This window comes from Lynx rufus, unplaced genomic scaffold, assembly GCF_022079265.1.
Source record: "Lynx rufus isolate CCGP_SWC_20201006 ecotype Redwood Valley unplaced genomic scaffold, mLynRuf1.p SCAF_19, whole genome shotgun sequence".
Lineage (NCBI taxonomy): Eukaryota > Metazoa > Chordata > Mammalia > Carnivora > Felidae > Lynx > Lynx rufus.
The window spans coordinates 10,522,519-10,545,686 of NW_025814833.1; the positions used below are offsets into that span (position 1 = coordinate 10,522,519).

General features: G+C 36.9%; 1 protein-coding gene across 1 annotated transcript in view; it reads left to right on the forward strand.

Moving 5' to 3' along the window:
* The window catches only part of HTR2C (5-hydroxytryptamine receptor 2C), a 158,772-nt gene that overhangs the window by 73,228 nt on the left and 62,376 nt on the right, over positions 1-23,168 (forward strand). Inside the window, exon 3 of the mRNA XM_047082102.1 lies at positions 21,052-21,252. Coding sequence (XP_046938058.1) covers positions 21,052-21,252 — 201 coding nt within the window. The remainder of the gene's footprint in view (positions 1-21,051; positions 21,253-23,168) is intronic.

The window sequence follows — 23,168 nt, forward strand, 5'->3', positions numbered from 1 at the left end:
CTCGCAGAAAGTAATTCAAAAAGCTATCAAAGTCCTTGGTCTGGTGTCTGCTCCCCCTACATTTTTACCCCAGGCAAACACATCCATCCACTTTCACATTTTCAACTGCCATCTACTAATGACATCCAACTCTAAAATCCAGGCTACAAGCTTTTCCTACACTTTAAACCCTTGATCTTCAGATTTTATGAATGCTTTCATCCCAGGAGGAATGCTTTTCTGTTTGTGAAAAAGCTACGCCAACGAAAAGAGAAGTCAATCAGCATCCAGGGGACAAAGTAGGAATATGGTCAAATAGTTCATTTCATCTAAAGGAAAGAGGCAGGATAAGAATTGGAGTCATCAGAGGTACCCGTGGGTGAAATGAGGCTTTACCCTGTTGTGTTTCTCCTGCTGTGTCCCAAGGGGTGCCACAATGCTCCATCTTATGTCCTAGTCACTTCTTCTTGCCTTTTATTCTTTTGTCCTCTGCCTGCCTGGTTCTCAGACTCTTGGCCTGTGATTCATGTGGTCTTCAAACTGTAGACATACAGCCTCATTCCCAGGTTAGCCTTTGTTGCCTCCCTGCCCACGGCAAGCCTTTCATCACACACACACACACACACACACACACACACACACAAAAAAAAAACACCTAGAAAAGTTTCTAGACCTCGCCCCAAAAGGATTATATGATGGTGGTCCAGCTAAAATTTCTAGTTTCTGATTTTAAAACTTATTTACAGAAATATTTTACAGTGTATTATAGAGAATACTAAGTCGTGAAATAGACCACATGTGGCATAGTGAGCCGAAAAAGCTGCTTACGTAGAGAGAATGGCTATGTGTGTTCCTGGAAGCCTTGGAATTCCTGAAGGTCTGAGTAGGTCTCTGACTCGGTGTGAGTTGAGGGACACCGCTAAAGTTGTTTTGCCTTCCCACACCACTCAAAATATTTCCCCATCACTTGCCATTCCCCACAATTCACATAATAAGAGTTTAATTTTAATTCAAAATGCCTAATTAAAATATAGATGCTGGGGCGCCTGGGTGGCTCAGTCGGTTAAGCATCTGACTCTAGATTTCGGCTCAGGTCACCATCTCACAGTTCATGAGTGCAAGCCCTGCATTGGGCTCTGGGCTGGCAGCATGGAGACTGCTTGGGATATTTTCTCTCTCTCTCTCTCTCTCCCTCCCTCTTTCTTCCCTTCCCAGCTCTTTCTCTCTTTCAAAAGTAAATACACTTTTCAAAATAATAATAAAATAAAATATAGATGTTATGAATGAAACAGTTTAAAAGTAAAGAAAGTGCCCAAACACCAATTTTGCCTTTTTGTAATTTCCCCCAGACACCCTCTTCATGTTTTTTGAAAGTTTAACATGCTGATGTTTAGAGAATGCTTTAAAGTCTTCGGGTAACAAAAGAGATGTAAACAGGACAATGACAAGGGTAATATAATGAACTGTTCTGAGAACATATAGAGGGGCCCATGGGTAGCTCAGTTAAGCATCCGACTTTGGCTCGGGTCATGATCTCACGGATCGTGGGTTCGAGCCCCGTGTCGGGCTCTGTGCTGACAGCTCAGAGCCTGGAGCCTGCTTTAGATTCTGTATCTCCCTCTCTCTCTCTGCCCCTCCCCCACTCTCTCTCTCTCTCTCTCTCTCTCTCTCAAAAATAAACATTAAAAAAAAAAGAACATAATAGAACACTCATATCACAAAACATATAGAGCGCTCATAATATCCGGGAAACCCTTACACACTTCTTTACCGTCATGTGGCATTTCTCCTCCCTTTAATCATGGCAGTATCTGCCTTATTGAAAAGTCAAGGGCCCTGGTAATATGTTCTCATTCGCAAGCACTCATGACGGAGATTTAATTCACTGAGAAGTATATTAGCATATTAAATCTGCAGTTCACCTATCAAGGCTAAATGTTTTGTTTCAGTATATCTCTAAATGCATAGTCTGAGTAGAAGGTAGGAGAGGAGTTATTACAGGAAGCTTCTTCATGGAAAAGTTTTTGCTTCCTGGCAAGTTGTTTCCAGCATGCGCCTTCATTAGTCATCCATTAACAATACCAGTTCATGACCCAAACATTCAAGGTTCTTTGTGGTCAAACACTCATTTCTTCCTAGTGTTAATGACTTTGACCATCTACTTCGTGCAACCATGAATTTTAGTCCTACTCTCTTCTCTCCGTCTCTTACTATTCCGGGAATGGTTATTTACTTGCTTAAATTGATTTCTATAGTAAGGAAACATTATCTAGAGTGGTAGCTACCCCCAAGGGTTTGTGACTCCTTCCTTGGTTACCCCAATTTTCCCCCATCCCATACATGGTTTATACAGTTAACAAAACTACATTATGAAGACAAGGCTATATTCTATGAAGACATTCTCTAGTAACATGGACAAATCCAGAATATGTTTAAAGAGAATGAGGAAAATACCATCTCGTTAGGCTCAAATAACTAGTTAGTGAATTGAAGTAGCTGATACTAACTTCCAATCTTCCCAAGTGATACCATTTTATAAATTAATTTTTATGGCAGATAGTGGATATTTGGTTAAATAGACGTAAAAATACCAACTAGCATGAAAAGTATTTGGATATTTTTACCAGACACAACGTACTTTAATATTTAAGTTTGTGATTCATCTTTTGAAATATACTACAGATTTATGAAGTGAAAAAAGACCTCAGAGCTTCATTTCGTTACATTAGTTGCATTCACAAAATGGCATCCCGCCCCGCAGATGAAAATCTCTAGTCGAGCGAAAAACGCTATCCCCATCTTAGACCCTGGTGCGGCAGACTGACCCAAAATCCCAAGTCTAAGATACCAAACAACAGTTCAAACAGAGTATCCGGACAGTTTGAGGCAACTGTTGGCGATGTCACGTTAGGTGCTTTCGATAGGCTCGAGACTCGCTCTCAATAGGAGATACAACACAGGAGAAGATTTTGATGCAGAGGAGTCTAGAACTGCGATGAGATACGGAAGACCAAAAGCAGATATCCTGCTTCCAAACAGAATGACAAATTATGTCTCTAGTCAATCACATATTTTCCTTCTGCCGCAAGGATGCCGGAAAATCGAGGTTCCAGGAACGTATGCAGTGAGAGTAGCTGGTCAGCAGCCTGGCACAGAGGGCAAGAGGTGGTTGGGAGGTGCTCCGAAGGCACGAATGGGTCTATTCCTCACTGCTCCAGGGTCTGAGTGGGGCCGATTGAGTCAGTAACCTGGGGAATTGTGACATCACAGAACACGTACAGACTCACCTCTCTGTTACTAACCAGGTTATGTGAAACATTACAGAGCACTGAGGCCGGCTGTCATATCGAGAAGTTTATAAGAGAAAGATAAAGAGAGATAAAGAGAAAATTACAGTAAAATGTATATGCCAGGATAGAGATACATATACTGAGGGCACTACAGGACGATATAAGGAATAATTAACTCCATACGTGCAGTTTTAGGAAGGGCTTCCCAGATGAATGAAGTACTGTCTCAGGAGTCTAAAGAAGGGATATTTTACAGGTGATGATCTCACGGTTCGTGGGTTCGAGCCCTGCATCAGGCTCCGTGCTGACAGCTGTGTCTGCTTGAGATTCTGGGTCTCCCACTCTCTCTGACCCTCCCCTGCTTGCACTCTGTCTCTGTCTCTCAAAAAATAGTTCATTATTAATTTTTTTAAAAAAAAATCAGATATCAGATCTCAGAGTAACCCAATCCCTTATGACATGGTTATGATCTCATTACTCAAGTTCATTTACATTTAAAATAATAATTACAGCTACAGAAGGATTTATTTCCATTATTTGTTATTTGTTTTTATATGATACACACCATTTCCCCATAAATTTTTCTGTTATTCACTTTATTTGTGATTAACTGATTTTTATAGGGTAACTTTTGATTTTTTCTTATTTCTTTTTCTGTACATTAGTTTAGTTTTTTTTTTTAACTTGGGAATTAAAATGATAACCTTAACATTCTAACAACCAAGTTTTAATTAATACCAACTTAGTTTCAGTAGTATGCATTTTGCTCTTTTGTATCTCTTTCTGTCTTTGTTATTGTCACAGATTACATCTTTACACATTGTGTGGCCGTTAATGTACATTTATAACTATTTTTTTTACGTATTTGCTTTTTGTAAAAAGATAATAAACCAAAGGAGTAATCCCAAAGCTAGAAAAGAAATAAGAAGGTAAGTGGTCTCATTAAATTAACATATATGAAAAGATGAAGGACTGTAGAAAAGTTTAAAAGTTACCACAGTTCATTTCATAAATCAATGTAGTGTCGATATCAAAACCTACAAAACGCTGAAAAAAATGAGACTAGAGACAAATAGCATTCGTTGATACAGATTCAAAGTTACAAATAAAATATTAACAAATAGAATACAGCAAAGTGTCAAAGCAATCATACATCATGGAAGTTAAGCAACATTAGCTGTTTAACGAATTCCTATAGACTTACGTTCTTAATGCTTGTAATCATCTTAGGGAATTTCCTGTGAAATTGTATAACCCCAAACTGTACCTCATATGCACGTAACCAGCGTTCAGAATTGGCAGGACAACAGACATCGTATATAATTAATTAGTAGAAAGTGAAAATGTGACTTGAGTACCACTAAGAATATATAGTAATATTAAGTAACCAACATCTGTAACGTTATGCAGTTATTAATAGAATGGCAGATCATAACAAAACATAAATTCTCCTGATCCAAACTAGAGCCACGCATTGTTCCCCCTGGCTGAAAGAAAATCTGGGTTCGTCGATCAAGTTCCACAGAGCAAATTACACAATAAATGGTATTCTGCGTTGTTAGCAATTCTGTCCCTCCCTAAAATAAAGCTTTACTCCTCCTTGGCAGGTTTTCCAGAGAATGTTAACTGGAAGAGGGCCTTCTCTATGAGACTTTTCGTTCTGTCCGCTTCTACTCGACACTGCTTTAGTTTGATCTATTTGGCCATAAAGTCATCCTACTTCCTTTCAAAATCGATGTATTATATTTAGAAGGACCAAAGGGATGTTTGGATGATGTCTTGAAAAATATAATGCTACTTCAGGCAAGAAGGCACAGCTCTCTCCTTGATATTTTCCCTCAACTCCGTGCGAAAGCTAGAAGAATACCTTTTGGTTTACCTTAAGGTAACCATTTGTAAACATGCTAGAGCCCAGTTTTCAAGTTGCGTATCAGTCCCGCAATAGCAAACAAAAAGAAATGTAAGACCCTCCCGGAAATTAATAAGGAGTGCTGAACGCATGGTAGAATTTTAAAATGCTTATAAAAACTACAATGGTGGGACTAGAACTCAAAGCAATACTAAAATTCAACCAAGGTTTCATCTCCTCAGTTAGAACGGGGAAATGGGAAAAGGAAATCTTGACTCATCCCCAGTCATGGTTTCTAACTCATTATGAGGACAAGGGAAATTGGAGGATGAGAAAATCTGTATCAACTTAAAAAATTGGCAGTGTAGGACACTGTATAGTTGGAGTTATTGCCAAATAATGTAGCAGCACACGATTTTTTTTTTAAGTGCAACCTTTCTGGAAATCCAAGCGCCACATGCTTTGTATTGCTATTGCTATTCTTTTAATTTGTCAAGAGTTGAGGACTGCTCTACCTCTATAGTCAACTTCCTACTTCTCAATTCAGTAGTCCTCCTCGTCTGTGGTTTTGTTTTCAGTTACCCCTCCTTCCCCACCATCAATCACAGGCCGGAAGCAGATGGTCCTTCCTTCTGACGCTGCATCACAAGCCTAACGTCATTCCCCTCCCTTCATCTCCTCACCCAGGCATTTTATCATCACACATCATCACAAGAAGGGTGAGTGCAGTACAGTTAAGATATTTTGAGAGAGAGAGACCACATTTACAAAACTTTTATTATGGTATGTTGTTCTATTGTTCTATTTTATTATCAGTTATGGTGGAGCATCTCTTCAAACGCCCAATTTGTAAGTTAGACTTTATGACGGGTATGTAAGTACAGGAAAAATATAGTATATACAGGGTTCAGTACTATCCACAGCTTCAGGAATCCACTGGTGGTCTTAGAATGTATCCCCTGTGGGTAAGTGGGGGTCATTGTATAAAGTTCTTCCTTCCAGCTCTTTAACTCCCTCATACACAAATATCATGTTCTGCGACATCATTATCATTCTGACCTCCTTGATGTTTTGCCCAAATCACTTACTGCTTCCAAACTTCACTTTCCTCCCTCCCCAGCCTTTTCTGAGAAGCCTTATCTCATAAACCTGGGGAGAGTTAAGTATATCACACTCAGTATTTCCAGAACATCATGTGCACTAACCTGTGATAGTACTTAACTCATCGCACTTAAATTTGTGTTTACATGTTATTCTCTTCATGATACAGTGAACTCCTAGTTACTAATATAGAAAAATTTTAGGGGCACCTGGGTGGCTCAGTCAATTAAGGGTCCAACTTCGGCTCAGGTCATGATCACGCGGTTCACGAGTTGGAGCCCCACACCCGGCTCTGTACTGACAACTCAGAGCCTGGAGCCCAATTCACATTTTGTGTCTCCCCCTCTCTCTGCCCCTCCTCTGCTCCTGCTCTCTCTCTGTCTCTCAAAAATGAATAAACATTAAAAAAAATTTAATAAAAAAATAAAATAAAAATTTTAAACGAAATACAATATAAATTGAATAAGGAGGGTGGAATCATGGTTTTGAGGTGTACATTAAGTCCAAATTATCAAAAGTATCACCTTGAGCATTAACATCACCAAACCCCAGGGGTTTTAGTTTCAATCTGTAACGACATTATAATGTGGAGGTTTTTTGGTGTTTTTGTTTTTGTGAGAGAGAGAGAGAGAGATATCGAGGGAGGAACAGAGGGAGAGAGAGAGAGAGAGAAAGAAAGAGACAGAATCTCAAGCAGACTCCATGCCCATTGTGAAGTGTGACGCGGGGCTGATCTCACAACCATGAGATCATGACCGGAGAGGAAATCAAGAGTTCGACGTTTAACAGACTGAGCCACCCAGGAGCCCCTATAATGCTATTTTGAGGCATCAATGATTATAATCCATGTAAAGTTTCCTAGAAAAAAGTATACTTAACTAATGCTAGTTTCTTTTTTTTTTCTAATGAATGCAAGGGTTTTCACTGTATTATAAAATGTATAAATATGGTATTACAGTAGGGTAAACACAATACACTATAGGTCATCCAGGAAGAGGCTGAAAATCATTTAAATAAACTTCAGCGCATATCCCTAATAAACACTTCCAAAGACAGCAGTAGAACAACTATTTTTTTAACATATTCTAAGCCAACAGCCAGTACAATGATAATGTGTGGTTGTAGGAGTGAACAGATAGAAACAAAAGAGAAAAAAAGTACAGCAATGGACCTTACTATTTATGAGAAATGAGGGGTCAAAATCAAAGATAAAAGAAAACATGTTCAATTTGGAAACTCAACTCTCTTCACAAAATACTCAAAAGGAAATGCCAGGAAGATTAAAAGTCAACTCTTTAAAACCTAGCCAGAGAAAAACAAGAAGAAACGAATAGGATTATTTATTCAACCATTGGCTATTTACCTAACATCTGAGATGAGAAAGCCATAGATTGACTCCAACAAGAACACTGACAGGTTTGGCTACATAGAAATATATAACTTGACCGTGGCAACATTTTTAAATAATGTAAAATAGGGCGCCTGGGTGGCTCAGTCGGTTAAGCGGCCGACTTCGGCTCAGGTCATGATCTCGCGGTCCGTGAGTTCGAGCCCCGCGTCGGGCTCTGGGCTGATGGCTCAGAGCCTGGAGCCTGTTTCAGATTCTGTGTCTCCCTCTCTCTGACCCTCCCCCGTTCATGCTCTGTCTCTCCCTGTCTCAAAAATAAATAAAACATTAAAATTTTTTTTAATAATGTAAAATAAACTGGGATAACATAATTGCAGTGAAACCTAAACATAAAAACTTCCAAGAGAACTAAATGACTGGCATAAAATATTTGAGACAATTATTAATGTTAAAATACTACCTTATACAATGCGCCTATAGGTTTCTTTAGAACAATGTATATAATGCACCCTTTAGGTACTGGGAAATAAATCCAAACATGATATTTCCATATTCTCATTCATACTTCTATTCAAAACCCCCATGTCCATTCCCTGTACTAATAATATGGTCTCAGTGTGCAAAATTCCTAAATTCTACAATTTAGAATTTGTAGAATTCTAACAAATTTGTAGAATTGTAGGAATTTTCTACAATTCCTAAATTCTGTGATATTATAAAATTTGAATATGTATTTTTTTAGCACAAGAATTGCACTGTGGACATCCACAAAAATGGTGGCCTAGGGACTTCCAAAATGCTCTTTTAGTTGAAAGCAGCAAGAAAAATTACAAAAATAGTCAGAATCAGGACTCTGGACATTAACTAAAAGCTTGCAGCAATTGGAGAGTGTTAATTCCAGAAAAATGACTGAATCTTGGTAAGAACAGTAATCGCTGTGTCATGCTAACTTGTCCCGGTCTCATTCCCTCTCTCACGATTCAGGGGCACCTTGAACACCAACAGTCTATGATCATGGTGCAAATCATGGTGCAAAACAGCCACCTGACAGCTACCAAAGGGGAACAGAACAGGGTTAGCGCTCCTCCAGACCCTCGTTTCCAGAGAACTGTCATTATTTGACTTCTCTGGTAGTTCCCTGGAAGAATGAATACCAATCCTTCAAAAACTCTTCCAAAAGATAAAACGAGAGGCCTTCTTCCCGTGTCTTTTTATGAACCTGATCTTATCTTGATGCCGAAACCAGACAAAGACATCACGAGAAAAATTAAAACTGCAGATCAGTATCCCTTCTGAATATAGATGTAAACATCCTTAACAACATCCAGCAAATTGAATCTAGCAATATATTAAAAGGGTGGAACACCACGAAAATGGATACTGTCCAAGAAAAGCAAAGTAGGCTCCACATTTGAAACTCAATCAATATAATACCCCTTATTAATAGAATAAAGGGGAAAAAACTACCTGATTACCTCAATAGACACCAATAAGCCTTTGAAAAATCCAAACCCCTTTTGTGATTTAAAAAAAGAAAAAAAACAAGCAACAAACTGAAATAGAAAATAACTTGCTCGACCTAATTGAGAACTTTGTGTAAAGCGAAGCTTTGTGTGTTGGGAAGGACACACATATACGAGCTTGTTGTGTTTATTTGAATGAGAGACCTTTGATCCCTATTGAAAACAGAAGATCTCATTACCTAATGAAATTAATCTTTAAATGCTCAAGTTAAGCATGAAATTTTCTTTGTGGCTTGGGTGAAATGATGCTTAAGTTCCTTTCGGTTTGGGATAATAACGTTCCCCAAGAAATCTAATGATTTTCCCTACCTAATCGATATGCTCACCTTACACAGCTAAAGCAGATATCTTTTTGGGTGCCTTGATTCTTTTTTTCAGTTCCCAACCTCACCCTAATATATATAGAACTTGCTCCATCCAAGCAAAAGCCTTGGAGATAATACTGAATCATCTCCATTAATCCTTAACGACATCTCTGTTTCACCCTGCCTAGCCCTCAGAAGTCAAGGGTCGGCTAACTACAGTTCATGTGCCAGATCCTGCTGGCTACCGATTTTGATAAGTAAAGTTTTATTGGAATACAGTCACATTCATTCTCTTAAGGATTGCCTATGACTGCTTTTACCCTACAACAGTCGAGTTGAGTAGTTGTGAAGACTAAAATATATGGTATTTGGCCTTTTGCCGAAAATGTTTGCCATTCTCTGGTGTAAGATGCAGTTCAAAAATCCCAAGTTTTTGTCCCTTGGCTTTTTTTGGTTTTGTTTTGTTTTGCCTTTGGCTTTCCCCTCTTTAATTTGCTGCACATGAAAAAAAAAAATGCCCCTCTACTCTGTGTGTGCTTTTCTTTTGCCCAAAGTACTTATTTAATTAGTTTTCTACCACATAATACTTCTCACTCTGTATAAAATCATGAGGGACTCCTGGGTGGCTCAGTTGGTTGAGTGTCCGACTCCGGCTCAGGTCGTGATCTCATGGTTTGTGGGTTCGAGCCCCACGTCGGGCTGTTGTGCTGACACCTCAGAGCCTGGAGCCTGCTTCGGATTCTCTGTCTCCCTCTTTCTCTGCCCCTCCCCTGATCGTGCTCTCTCTCTCTTTCTCAAAAATAAATTAAATTAAAATAAAATAAAATAAATCATGAGAACATGTATGACGTTTGCCTTCTGAGTCATTATCTCTATCTGCCTAGGATGTATGAAGACTGAATATTTATCAAATACATAAATTAACAACACATAATTAAAATGTTCTAAGTTTCTTTGGAACAAGGAAAAGAACAATTTCATAAATTAATAAAAGACACCAGTTCTCCTAAAACCCATTTCAATATTATTCTACAATATCTAGCATATTCAATACTTTTCTACCATTTCTACCACACTAAGAGTTCATATTGACAAGGTGAATAAGGTACTGGAAAGTTTTTCAATTTCAAGGTCCTGAAAAGGACAGTTCTGTTATACAATTTAGTAGTTACTTCAATACTTGGCTCCTGAAACACATCATCACTGGTTTCATGGTTTTTAAAGCAAATTTGTTGGAATTTTAGGAAAATATTTTTTAAATTTTTTGTAAATGTTTATTTATTTTGAGAGAGAGAGAGAGAGAGCAGGGAGGGGCAGAGAGAGAAGGAGAGAGAGAATCCCAAGCAGGCTCCACACTGTCAGCACAGAGCCCAACATGGGGCTCTATCTTGCAAAACTTGAGATCATGACCTGAGCCAAAATCAAGAGGCAGTCACTTAACTAAGCCAACCAGGTGCCCCTAGGAAAATACTTTTTAAATGGCAATAATTATAAACCACAATGTATGTATTAAAATATATATAGTATAGGGGCGCCTGGGTGGCTCAGTCGGTTAAGCGGCCGACTTCGGCTCAGGTCATGATCTCACAGTCCGTGAGTTCGAGCCCCGCGTCGGGCTCTGTGCTGACAGCCCAGAGCCTGGAGCCTGTTTCAGATTCTGTGTCTCCCTCTCTCTGACCCTCCCCTGTTCATGCTCTGTCTCTCCCTGTCTCAAAAATAAGTAAAACGTTAAAAAAAAATTAAAAAATATATATATATAGTATAATTTGTTTTTATCTATGAAATTATATGTCAATATTACTTTCTGGTCCCCGGTAGAAGCTTTAGAAATTTAGAGTTTCTGTTTTGGTAATTAAAATTTCACAGTCGCTTTTAATCCACTCATTATTCTCCAGACTGAACTGCTTAAATAGAGAATAAATAAAAAGCATAAAGCATTAGAAAAAGTTAGGATGTGAGGATGTTTGAAAATTGAGTATATGGAAAGTAGTGAGTAGATATTAGTTTCAGCTGACAATGTAAAAGAAAAGAGATCATGAGGGCATTCAAGGCCAAATACCTGGAGTTCACTTGGAGATGTATTTCCAAGCCTTGGGTGATTGCTGCAAGGAGTCAAAAGCATCAGTAATTAGGGAAGGCAAATGCAAGTATAGGTTCAGTTTACAAGTTCACTAACAGCAGTTACTAAGGTGATCTGACTGGTTATAGCTGGTAACTCTTTGACCTAGCTCTACTCTGAGTTATAAAAAAGCATGATTGCTACTTGATGCTGGTATCTGATGCATATTATTGACGCTAGTGTCCGTAGCTATTAATTTGGACTGGAGTAGATTGGTTGGCAAATATTAATATATAAATTTAAGATAAAAGTAACTTGGTTTTATAGGTTGTATCCTGGATCTTAGCTTAAAATGTATGTAGCAAAAAAGGTACCACCAAATCCCATGGTAAATGAATCAATAACAATCGAAGAAGTTAGAAACATTAACCTAAAAATTTCTACTGTTCAGGGCACCTGTCTGGCTTACTAAGTAAAGTATGCGACTCTTGACCTTGGGGTCGTGAATACAAGCCCCACATGGGGTGTAGAGCTTAAAAAAATTTCTAACGATGAATTAGTTCATCAGGAAGAAGTTTCTCATTATTTATAATACTAATCTTTAACAAAATGTGGCTTTTAGTGTTTGACTATGTTATTAGAAATTTAAAGGATTAATGTAGAAATATTATTCAAAAGAACATTTTACATTTTACTTTGATCTTTAATGAACATTAAAATGATGGAGGGGTCGTGTTACTTATCATCCAAGTACCTAGGAGAGTTAGCTCATTTTAATCCTGTGAGCGTGGTCCAGATTTGAAAATTATGAAGACTAGATCTACTTTAAAAAAATATTGTTTTCTCCTAGTATAAATCACCTTACATCAAAGGACATGGTCAAATTGGCTTCTATATTTTTTCTTCTGAAAATAAAGGACCAGATTAGCGGTGTGTTTAATAAAGTGAAGCCAAAACCCAAGCCAGAAAATCTAGAGGCATAGAGGAAAAGCCACAATTATATCTTTCTCTTCCTCCTGCTACTGAGAAGGGAGAGCCGGGTAGTACAAATAGCAGAAGTCCTCATTAACGTACACTTGGTTAGGCAAAGACCACCAAGAAAATATTCATGATTTCTTCCATGTCCTTCTTTCTTTCCCACCACCCACGCTCCATACAATTGTTGAGTCTTCTACTGAAAGAAAATATCAGCAGGGGCGCCCAGGTGGCTCAGTCGGTTAAGTGTCTGACTTCAGCTCAGGTCATGATCTCACGGTTCATGGGCTCAAGCCCCAGGTCGGGCTCTGTGCTGACAGCTCAGAGCCTGGAACCTGCTTTGGATTCTGTGTGTGTCTCTCTCTCTCTGCCCCTACCCCACTTGTGCACGTGCGCTCTCGCTCTCTCTCTCTCTCTTTTTAATGTTAAAAATTTTTTTTTTAAATATCAGCAGAGAAATGGAAATCTTTACCCTATGACTTGAGGTCAGCTTGCAAGGAACAAAATTGTAAATTATATGGAAAACTCCAGGGTCTCTGGAATGTGGGACTCTCTCAGGGGAACAAACCCGGGGTGTTTTTCAAAAGATTGTATACATCATACTGAACTTTTCAGGTGCCAAGAGAATTTTCCCTTTTTATTTAAGTTGATGGAATATTATATTGTCAGAATAGGGTGTTAAAGTTCGAATAAGACGTGGGTTATTAGTTACCAGGCTTCTAGATCATTTAGGCTGTTAGTAACCACAGCCAGTTCGTCAGGAACTGGAGATCAGGTTGAAGAGGCCTTCATGAAATTGTCTGCACAGAGAAGCATCAACAACAAGCTCTTCAACAGAAAGTGGAACTTCACGGAGCAGCAGTTAACCTTCACATGGGCGGGGAGGTTGAACATCCTGCATAGTGCTGCCAGGAAATCCCTATTTCATACTAAGGGGGCTGGTTGCATATGTAGGATGTCCCATCTCCCCGCCCACTTCATCGAGACACGCACCAGACACCCCGCTGCCTCACCGAAGAACCATAAAATCGACGTGTCAAGGAGATACAGGTGCTGAGCTGTCTCACTAGAAAAGCTCTGTGACAAATGTATTTAGTAGAGGGTAGGGCGCTGAGTGCTATCGCCTGGGCTCATAAAAGGCAGGAGTTATGGGAGTGGATCTGTAAGCTCGGGGTCAAGGTCAAGTGGTCGTGTAAGCTCAAGGTCACGTTCACAGTAAACTTAAGAAGTATCTCAACGTCACAGGCAAAAGATTTTGGAGCTGTAGTACAGAGAAGATTCAGCAATTCTGAATCAGGTTCAAGTAGGTGGAAACAGTCTAATCAGCAGAAGGATCAAGTTCCAAGGACGTGGGTGTGATTCTAAGGGAGAAAGGTAGTGGCATGTTTCCGAAAGCATTTATAAGATATAATTGATGTCGGATGCAGTATCCGGTCATATCCAGGGAACTCTGTCAAAGGCAAGGTGATAGGAAATAACCAAGAGCAGACCTGAGTTCTCAAAAATAAGGGGTCAGGAATAAAATGGTAAAGCAAAATCCAACCAATCCTACGGGCTGGGGTCTTCTACTTCTGGATTCTATAGGGAGGATATAATCTCAGAATAAAAATAAGTCATTTAAATGGAATAAATACAGCTTTATTTTTAAAACCTACTGTCATACTTATTTCCCCAATTTTCACTATAGGCTGCAGAAAATTTCACTATGGACCTGTAGATGGGAAATACTGATCTATAGGAGCCTTTGCTGGCAGACGGTTCTGTCATGTACCAACTTGAGTGACAGCCTGGAAGCCGTTGAGTTTTTCAGACTTTAAGTTAGAGGCCATGTTAACCAGGCCATCGCCGAAGACTCTGAAGTTCCAAAAAGGGGTTATTTGCTATGCATTCAAATCTGGGTTAAGTCTCCCGTCAACCATTCCTGGCTTTGGCACTCTTTAGTCAGTGGCAAATCGGCCAATCTTAGGCTAAGGAAAAGGCTGATTCCAGATTGAAGATCCAAAACATTTGCATCCTTTTTTTTCCCTCAGCCGCACAGATTCTCTGCTGGGATTCTGAACTCAGGGCATGGTTCAGAAATTTGTGGCTTTATGTCTAAGGACCCAAAATGCCCGTGCAAATCGATGGGTAAACTACTGTTTATAAAATTCCCTTATGTTGTGTGTGGAGGCTGCAGAAATATTCTCTTTCTGCCTTCTAATTTTATTTCTCCCTCAATCTGTCTAGAAGTTTACCAATTGTATTGATCTTTTCAAAACACCAGGATTTCGTTTCATCGAATTTTTTTCTATGATTGTCTTTCCACAATTTCAGTGACATCTGCTTTTATGTTTATGACTTCCTTTCTTCTGATACTTTGACTTTAATTTGCCCTTCTTTGTCTAGGACTTCAAAATGGAAATTTAGATCATGGTTTTCAGATGTTCTTCTTTTCTAAAATAAACCATTAATGTTAGAAATTTCCCTCTGAGAACTGCTTTAGCACCATCACACAAATTGTGACCTATTTTTTTTAAATTTTCATTTAGTTCAAATTATTTTTTCATTGACTTTGAGTCCTCCTCTTTGAAACATGAGTTTTGCAGAACTGTGTTGTCTAATTTCCAAATACTTGGACTTTTTCAAGATAACTTTTTGTTATTGGTTTTTAGGTTAATTGTGTTAAGGTCAGCGAACCTACATTGCATCATATTGATCATTTTAACTTGTTAAGATTTATTTTATGGCCCATCATATGGTCTTTTCTGGTCAATTTGTTATGAGCTCTTGAAAAGAATGTGTATTCTCCTATCGTTGTATAGTGTTTTGTAACTGTCAATTTAGCCAAGTTCATTGTTAGTGCTATTCAGTTTTTTTGCGTCATTAAATTTTCTGCCTATTTTTGTCAATTACTGAAGAAAGGATGGTGAAATCTCAAAGTATAAATGTGATTATACTTTTGATTTGTTTTTTCTTTTTTATCATTTTTTTGCTTCATGAAATTTGAAGTTCTTTTATTAGGTATATAAATGTTTAGGATTGTTACATACCATTAATGCGTTGACAACTTTATCATTATAAAATGGTTTCTGTTATTCCTAGTAATATTATTTGATCTGAAATTTACTCTGATATTGATATAATAACTCCAGTAGTCCTTTGATTACTGTTTCATTGTGTATCTTTTTCCATCCTTTTACTGTGTATTTATTTATATCATCATATTCAAACTTGTAGGGTTTCTTATAGACATCATATAATTGGGTCCTATTTATTTTTGTTCTTTTTAATCCAGCGTGGCTGGTGCCTTAAATTGATACAATTTATACTTTATACCATTTACATTTAGTGTACCTACTGGTTAGTTGGAAATTATGTCTACTATTTTGTTGTTTTCTATTTATCTCTTTTTTATTCCTTTTTTCATATTTCTGAATTATTTTTGGCATTTATGCATTTTACATTAGTATTCCATTTTTATTGATCTATTGGATTTTGTACCATATTTCTTTGTACAGTTTTTTTTAGTGATTACTCTCCAGATTAAAATATACATACCTACTGTTTCACAATTCCCCTACAGTTACTATTTTATCATTTCAAGTGAATATAAAAACCTTATAGCTATATAGATCCCTTTATCTTCCCCCCCTTTTTTTATTGTAATATGGGATACGTCTGTATCCATTGAGAACCTCCTCAGACAATGTTATAATTTTTGCTTTTAACAGTCACATATATTCGAAAGACCTAAAATAAGAAAAATACTCTATTATGTTTTCCAGATTATTTACCAGTTCTTTTGTTCTTCATTCATTATTGAAATTTACAAATTTTCTTGTCATCTAATTTTTTCTTTCTGAAGAATGACTTTTAGCACTTTTTAAAGCAAGTCTCCTGGCGATCAGTTCCTTGTTTCCTCTCATATGAAAATGTCTTTATTTCACATTCGTTTTTTTGAAGATATTTTCACCGGCTATGGAATTCTGGATTATGATTACATTGCCTTCTGGCCTCCATGATTTCTGATGAAAAATCTGAAGTTGTTCAAGCCATTGCTCCCTACATGGAAAAGAGTCATTTTCCTCAGCTACCTCAGCTGTTTTGCTTTATCTTTATTTTCACCAGATTATGATGTTTCTAGGCATGATTATCTTTGAGTTTAATCATTTAGGTTTGGTAGAACCTCTTAAATCTGTAAATGTTTTTTTCATAAATATGGGATGTTTTAGACCATTATTTCTTCAAATATTTTTCCATATCATTTTTTTCCTTTCCTCAGAGTCCAATGGCACAAACGTTACACATGTACATATTGTCCCAAAGTTCCCTATTATGTTCATTTATTTTCCATTTTTTCTCACTCTTCTAAAGTTTGGATAATTTCTGTTGATCTATATTCAGTTTTAATGACTCTTCATCCATCATCTCCCTTCATCTATTAAGACCATTCAGTGATTTTCTTCTTTTAGGTATTATATATTGTTTCAACTCTAAACCTTTCATTTGGTGCTTTTTATAAATTCTATTTTTTTTTTGAGATGTCCTCTTTCTGTTTATTTCAAGAGCATCCACACTTCCGTCACTGAGTATGGTTATGATAGCTACTTTAAGGTCTTTATCTGTAAATTTCTGTCCTGTCCGATTTCTGAACTTAATGTACTTGAAATGGATTTGCTGAATTATTGTCTGTAATAGTTGTTATTGGTTTTGAGTAAATTGTACAATTTAAGGGGATTGCTTTTATCACAATATAATGAAAATTTTAATTAGGAATAGCTTCCTTATTTTATCAAACTATTCTTCAATATCTATTAAAATATAAAATGTTATACAAATGATAATATAAAGTATTATATTGGCAGATATTTGTGATATTGAATTGCTCTTGCATTCCTGAAATAATTTTTGTCCTTCCAAGATGTATTATTGCTTTGACATTTTGCTGTATTCTATTTGTTAATTTTTATGTGTAACTTTGAATCTGTATCAACGAATGCTATTTGTCTCTAGTCTCATTTTTTTCAGCGTTTTGTAGGTTTTGATATTGACACTATATTGTTTTATGAAATGAACTGTGGTAACTTTTAAACTTTTCTAAGGTCCTTCATCTTTTCATATATGCTAATTTAATGAGATCACTTACCTTCTTATTTCTTTTCTAGCTTTGGGATTACTCCTTTGGTTTATTATCTTTTTATAAAAAACAAACACGTAAAAAAATAGTTATAAATGTACGTTAACGGCCACACAATGTGTAAAGATGTAATCTGTGACAATAACAAAGACAGAAAGAGATACAAAAGAGCAAAATGCATACTACTGAAACTAAGTTGGTATTAATTAAAACTTGGTTGTTAGAATGTTAAGGTTATCATTTTAATTCCCAAGTTAAAAAAAAACTAAACTAATGTACAGAAAAAGAAATAAGAAAAAATCAAAAGTTACCCTATAAAAATCAATTAATCACAAATAAAGTGAATAACAGAAACATTTATGGGGAAATGGTATGTATCATATAAAAACAAATAACAAATAATGGAAATAAATCCTTCTGTAGCTGTAATTATTTTAAATGTAAATGAACGAAACTGTCTAGTTAAAAGACAAAGATTAGCAGAATTGTTAAAAACATATGATGCCAGAATGGATTTAAAAAAAAGAACCTTTCTTTATATGCTGTCAATAAGAGACTCATTTTAGACTCAAAATCACAAATAGGTTAAAGTAAAAGGATGGAAAAGATATTCCATGTAAACAGTAACCAAAAAAAGGCAAAGTGGTGAGGCGCCTGGGTGGCTCGGTCAGTTAAGCATCTGACTTCGGCTCAGGTCATGATCTCATGGTCCGTGAGTTCGAGCCCCGCGTCCGGCTCTGTGCTGACAGCTCAGAGCCTGGAGCCTGTTTCCGATTCTGTGTCTCCCTCTCTCTCTGCCCCTCCCCTGTTCATGCTCTGTCTCTCTCTGTCTCGAAAATAAATAAACGTTAAAAAAAAAAAGGCAAGGTGGCTATATTAGTATCCAACAAAATAAAACTTAAGACAAAAATTGTTCTGAGAGACAAAGAAGGACATAATATATTGATAAAAAGTTCAAACCATCCAGAGGATATAATAATCACAAATATATATGCACCTAACAACAGATGCAAAAAAATATAGGAAGCAAAACTGACATAAATTAAGGGAAATAAAGACAGATCTAAAATAACACTTGGAGACGTGAATATCCCATTTTCAATAATGAATAAATAGAACAACTAGACAGAGGATCAATAAGGAAACAGAGGACTTGAACAATGCTATGAAGCAACTAATAGACATATATAGAACAGACATATATAGACATATATAGAACATATATAGAACAGACATATATAGAACACCCCATCCAACAACAGCAGAAACAGCAATTTTCTCAAGTGCACAAGGAACATTCTCTGGGATAGATCATATATCAGGTCTCAAAACAAATATTGACATTTTTAAATATTACTGGGGCACCTGGCTGGCTCAGTTCGTTAAGCATCTGACTTCAGCTCAGGTCATGATCTCATGGTTCATGAGTTCAAGTCCTGCACTGGGCTCTCTGTTATCAGCACAGAGCCTGCTTCAGATCCTCTGTCCCCTTCTCTCTCTGCCCCTCCCCTGCTCACTCTCTCTCAAAAATAAATAAACATTTAAAACATTTTTTAATATTACTATTTGAAGTATCTTCTCCAAAATGAAATGAAACTAGAAATCAATAACAGAAGAAAACTGACAAATTCATAAATATGTGGAAATTAAACACCACAGTCACTATTAAATATCCAACGTATCAAAGAAGAAATTACAAATGAAATTGGATCGTAAGGAACTAGAGAAGAATAACAAACTTAACCCAAACTATCAAAAGAAAGAAAATGGTAAATATTAAAATGGAGATAAACAAAATAGAGATGAGAAAAAAACAAGAACAAGAAATCCAGGACGACATGGCTTCACTGACAAAGTTTACTGAACATTTAAAGAATTAACACCAATTCTTATCAAGCTCCTACAAAATAGAACATTGAGGGAACACTTTGTAACTCATTCTATGAGACCAGCAATATCCAGATATCAAAGCCAGATTATGATATTATAAGAAAAGACAAGCATAGTCCCATATTACTTATAAATATAGATGCAAAACTCCTCAACAAAATACTAGCAAACTAAATATAACATCATAGTACACACCATGCTGAAGTGAGATTTATCACGGGAATGCAAAGATAGTTCAACACATAAAAATCATGCATCACGTATAGAATTAAGGTCAGACAACCACATGATCATCCCAATTGATGCAAAAAAAAAAAGCATTTGACAAAATCCATCACTCTTTTATGATAAAAACAGCCAATAAACTAGAAATACAAGGAAACTTCCTTAACATGACAAAGGCATTTATGAAAACCCACAGCTAACATCCTACTTAATAGTGAAAGAATGAAAGATTTTTTTTTTTTTTTTAAGAGCAGAGAAAAGACAAGACGGCTGCTTTTACTGCTTCCATTCAACACTGTACTGGACATTCTATATAGAGTAATTGAGCAAGAGAGAAAATAAAATGCAATGGAAAATTCGAAAAGCATATCTAACATTATCTCCATTCACAGATGACACAGTCTTATAAATGGAAAATCCTAATGAACCCTCACGCACAAAACTAGATCTAATAAATGAATTCAGCAAATTGCAGGATACAAGCTTAACCCATGAAAAGCAGTTATAGTTCTACATACTAGCAATGAACGTGCATGAAGGAAATTAAAAACCGATTCTATTTACAACAGCATCAAAAACATCTCAACCAAGAACATTAGCCATGAAAAGGAATAAAGTATTGATCCACGCTACAAAATGGATGAACCTCAAAAACAGTATGCTAGTGAAGGAAGCCCAGGCACCTGTTGTAGGATTCCGTTTATATGAAATATCCTGATTAGCCAAATCCATAGAGACAGAAAGCAGATTAGATTGTTAGGGGCTGGGGCAGGGGAGAGTGGGGAGTGACTGCTTAGTGAATAATGGTCTCCCTTTGGAGGGATGAAATGTTTTGGAACTAGAAAGAAGTGATGCTTGTATAATACTGTAAACGTACTCAATGCCACAGGAACATATACTTTAAAATGATTAACTTTAGACTTTATAAATTTTATCACAATAAAAAATAATGTATGGGGGCGCCTGGGTGGTTCAGTCGGTTAAGCGCCCAACTTCAGCTCAGGTCATGATCTCGCGGTCCGTGAGTTCGAGCCCCGCGTCGGGCTCTGTGCTGACAGCTCAGAGCCTGGAGCCTGCTTCGGATTCGGTGTCTCTCTCTCTGCCCCTCCCAGACTCATGCTGTCTGTCTCTCTCTCTCTCTTTCTCTCTCTCTCTCTCTCTCAAAAATAACTACGCATTAACAAAATTTAAAAAGTAATAATGTATGTAACACTGAAGGCATTGACATAATCACTGTCATCATCATCATTCCTATGGAAAATAATGTTAGCCAAATTCCACTTTGCTTTAAAAAGCGTAGCTTATGAGAGGAAAGAAATAGACTAAAATGTAAGACTGTAGACATTTTGATTTGGATAATATGTTCTCGTCTTCTCTCTTTTCTCTTTCAGATTATGTCTGGCCACTACCTAGATATTTGTGCCCCGTCTGGATTTCTTTGGATGTTTTATTTTCAACAGCGTCCATCATGCACCTCTGCGCTATCTCGCTGGATCGGTATGTAGCAATACGTAATCCTATTGAGCATAGCCGTTTCAATTCGCGGACTAAGGCCATCATGAAGATTGCTATTGTTTGGGCAATTTCTATAGGTAAATAACTTTCTTGGCCATTAGAATTGCAGCGGCTATGCTCAATACTTTCGGATTATGTACTGTGAACAACGAACAGACGTCGACTGGTAACATTTGCGTTTAATCGGGATTCTATTTAAGAATTATTCTTAACCTATTTATCTGATATTTAGGTTAACAATAATGAAAGAAATGTAATGTATGCTAATATGTAAATGTGAACTTTCTATTTATGCCGCTCAAGTATTTTATGCACCCGTATGCCAATGAATTCCGCAACACAGATGCAAAATCTTTTGAGACCTTTAAAACGATTTGAAGATGACAGAGATATTTGGTCATCTAAATTTTTAAAAAGTAGCATTTAAATCTTGGAAAAGATCAATCTATCACAGAACATTAACCTTAATATTTTTATTCTTTCCTATCTTCTTAAGTGGCAAAATCAATAGTGTCACATGAATCTTCATGAAGGAAACATGTCTAAATGTATGCCATTAATTGACCTAAAATACACTATGTGGCTGTTTTTAAATATCTTCTTAGATTCTGGTTATACAATACGAAAAAAAAAATCCATTGTTTTTTTTTTAAGGATTTGGGGGAGGTTGAAGTGAGAGAAATGATCATCTTATGGCTTATGATTGAGATATTCACAAATACCTTAACAACGCTAATGTTCAAGTCACAAAACTTAACCAATTAGAATATAAGGGCTTTTGCAATCTTCTTTTTTTTTACTTTTCCCTTTTGTTTCCCTCCTCTTCCAGTTGGAACTTACATTTAGTGTCTCATTAAATAATTCCTCCTCAAAGTTATGTTTCTATGAAAGATTCTGGTAAAGTTCACAACACGATCAAGACATCCATACGGTCTTCACAGATATCATCTGAAGATTTTGACTCTGGGTTTATTGATAAAATAAATGTAAGTTTTAAGATTGTTCCATTGCAGGTGAACACACACATGCATACCTTTGGATAAAAGGCAAGAAAACTTCTCCCAGATAAAAAGTGAATCCGTTTACACAATTTGACCTACATATTCAAGGGCTAGCAGATTTTTACTTCCTCCACTCCAAAGAGCTCATCTAAAAAGATGCCGGCTCTTCTGTTGCTTACAAAGGAAATGTACAGCTAAATTAACTGAGAGGATCAGGGGCATCAGCGTCTACTGACACGTGCATAATCTGCAATAATAGTTGTGTTAAAGAGAACGAAAAAATATGGGAAAAATACTCTTAGCATTGAGAAGCTAATGAGATAGTGAGGGATCCAGAAAAAGACAGAAATCCAAGAAGAACAACTATGGCTTTTGAGTCACCATTGCCAGTGATGTATTTGCAAACCTGAAGATGTAACTGACAGGTGGGGAAGCGAATTTCACCGTCTCACAAGCAAAGAACATCCAAAGCAGGAATACAGAGCAGGCAAGGATCAACCCACCGGAGCTTATTTTTAGGAGGCCAAAGGTCTCTACTCTAGAAATAAGGATGGGCCAGGCTTAAATCACCCTTGACATGGGTAACCAATAGAAATCTGTATCCTGAAAAGGGGGTTAAGATGTTGTCATATTTTTTCATGTTTCTAAATTTTTTTGGTATAGCAAAAAAAAAATAATAACATTCTACACTTCACATGATTTCTTTTAATACTTTTCGGTTCCAGTGACTGGAATACAATGATAAACAGACACATGAAGAGAGAAGGCAACATGAATCAGCTACAACATAATAAAAGATGATACAAACGAACTCACAGACACTCAAGGTAATTACCACACATAGATTTTAAAGAACTATTTGTATTATGCATATGAAAATTACACGCTGAAATGAAATAGTTCAGCAAGAAACTACAAACCATAAATAGGAACATTGAAGATTGGAGAAACAACCGGAAAATCTGGAGCTCAGGCATAACACAAAAACCTAA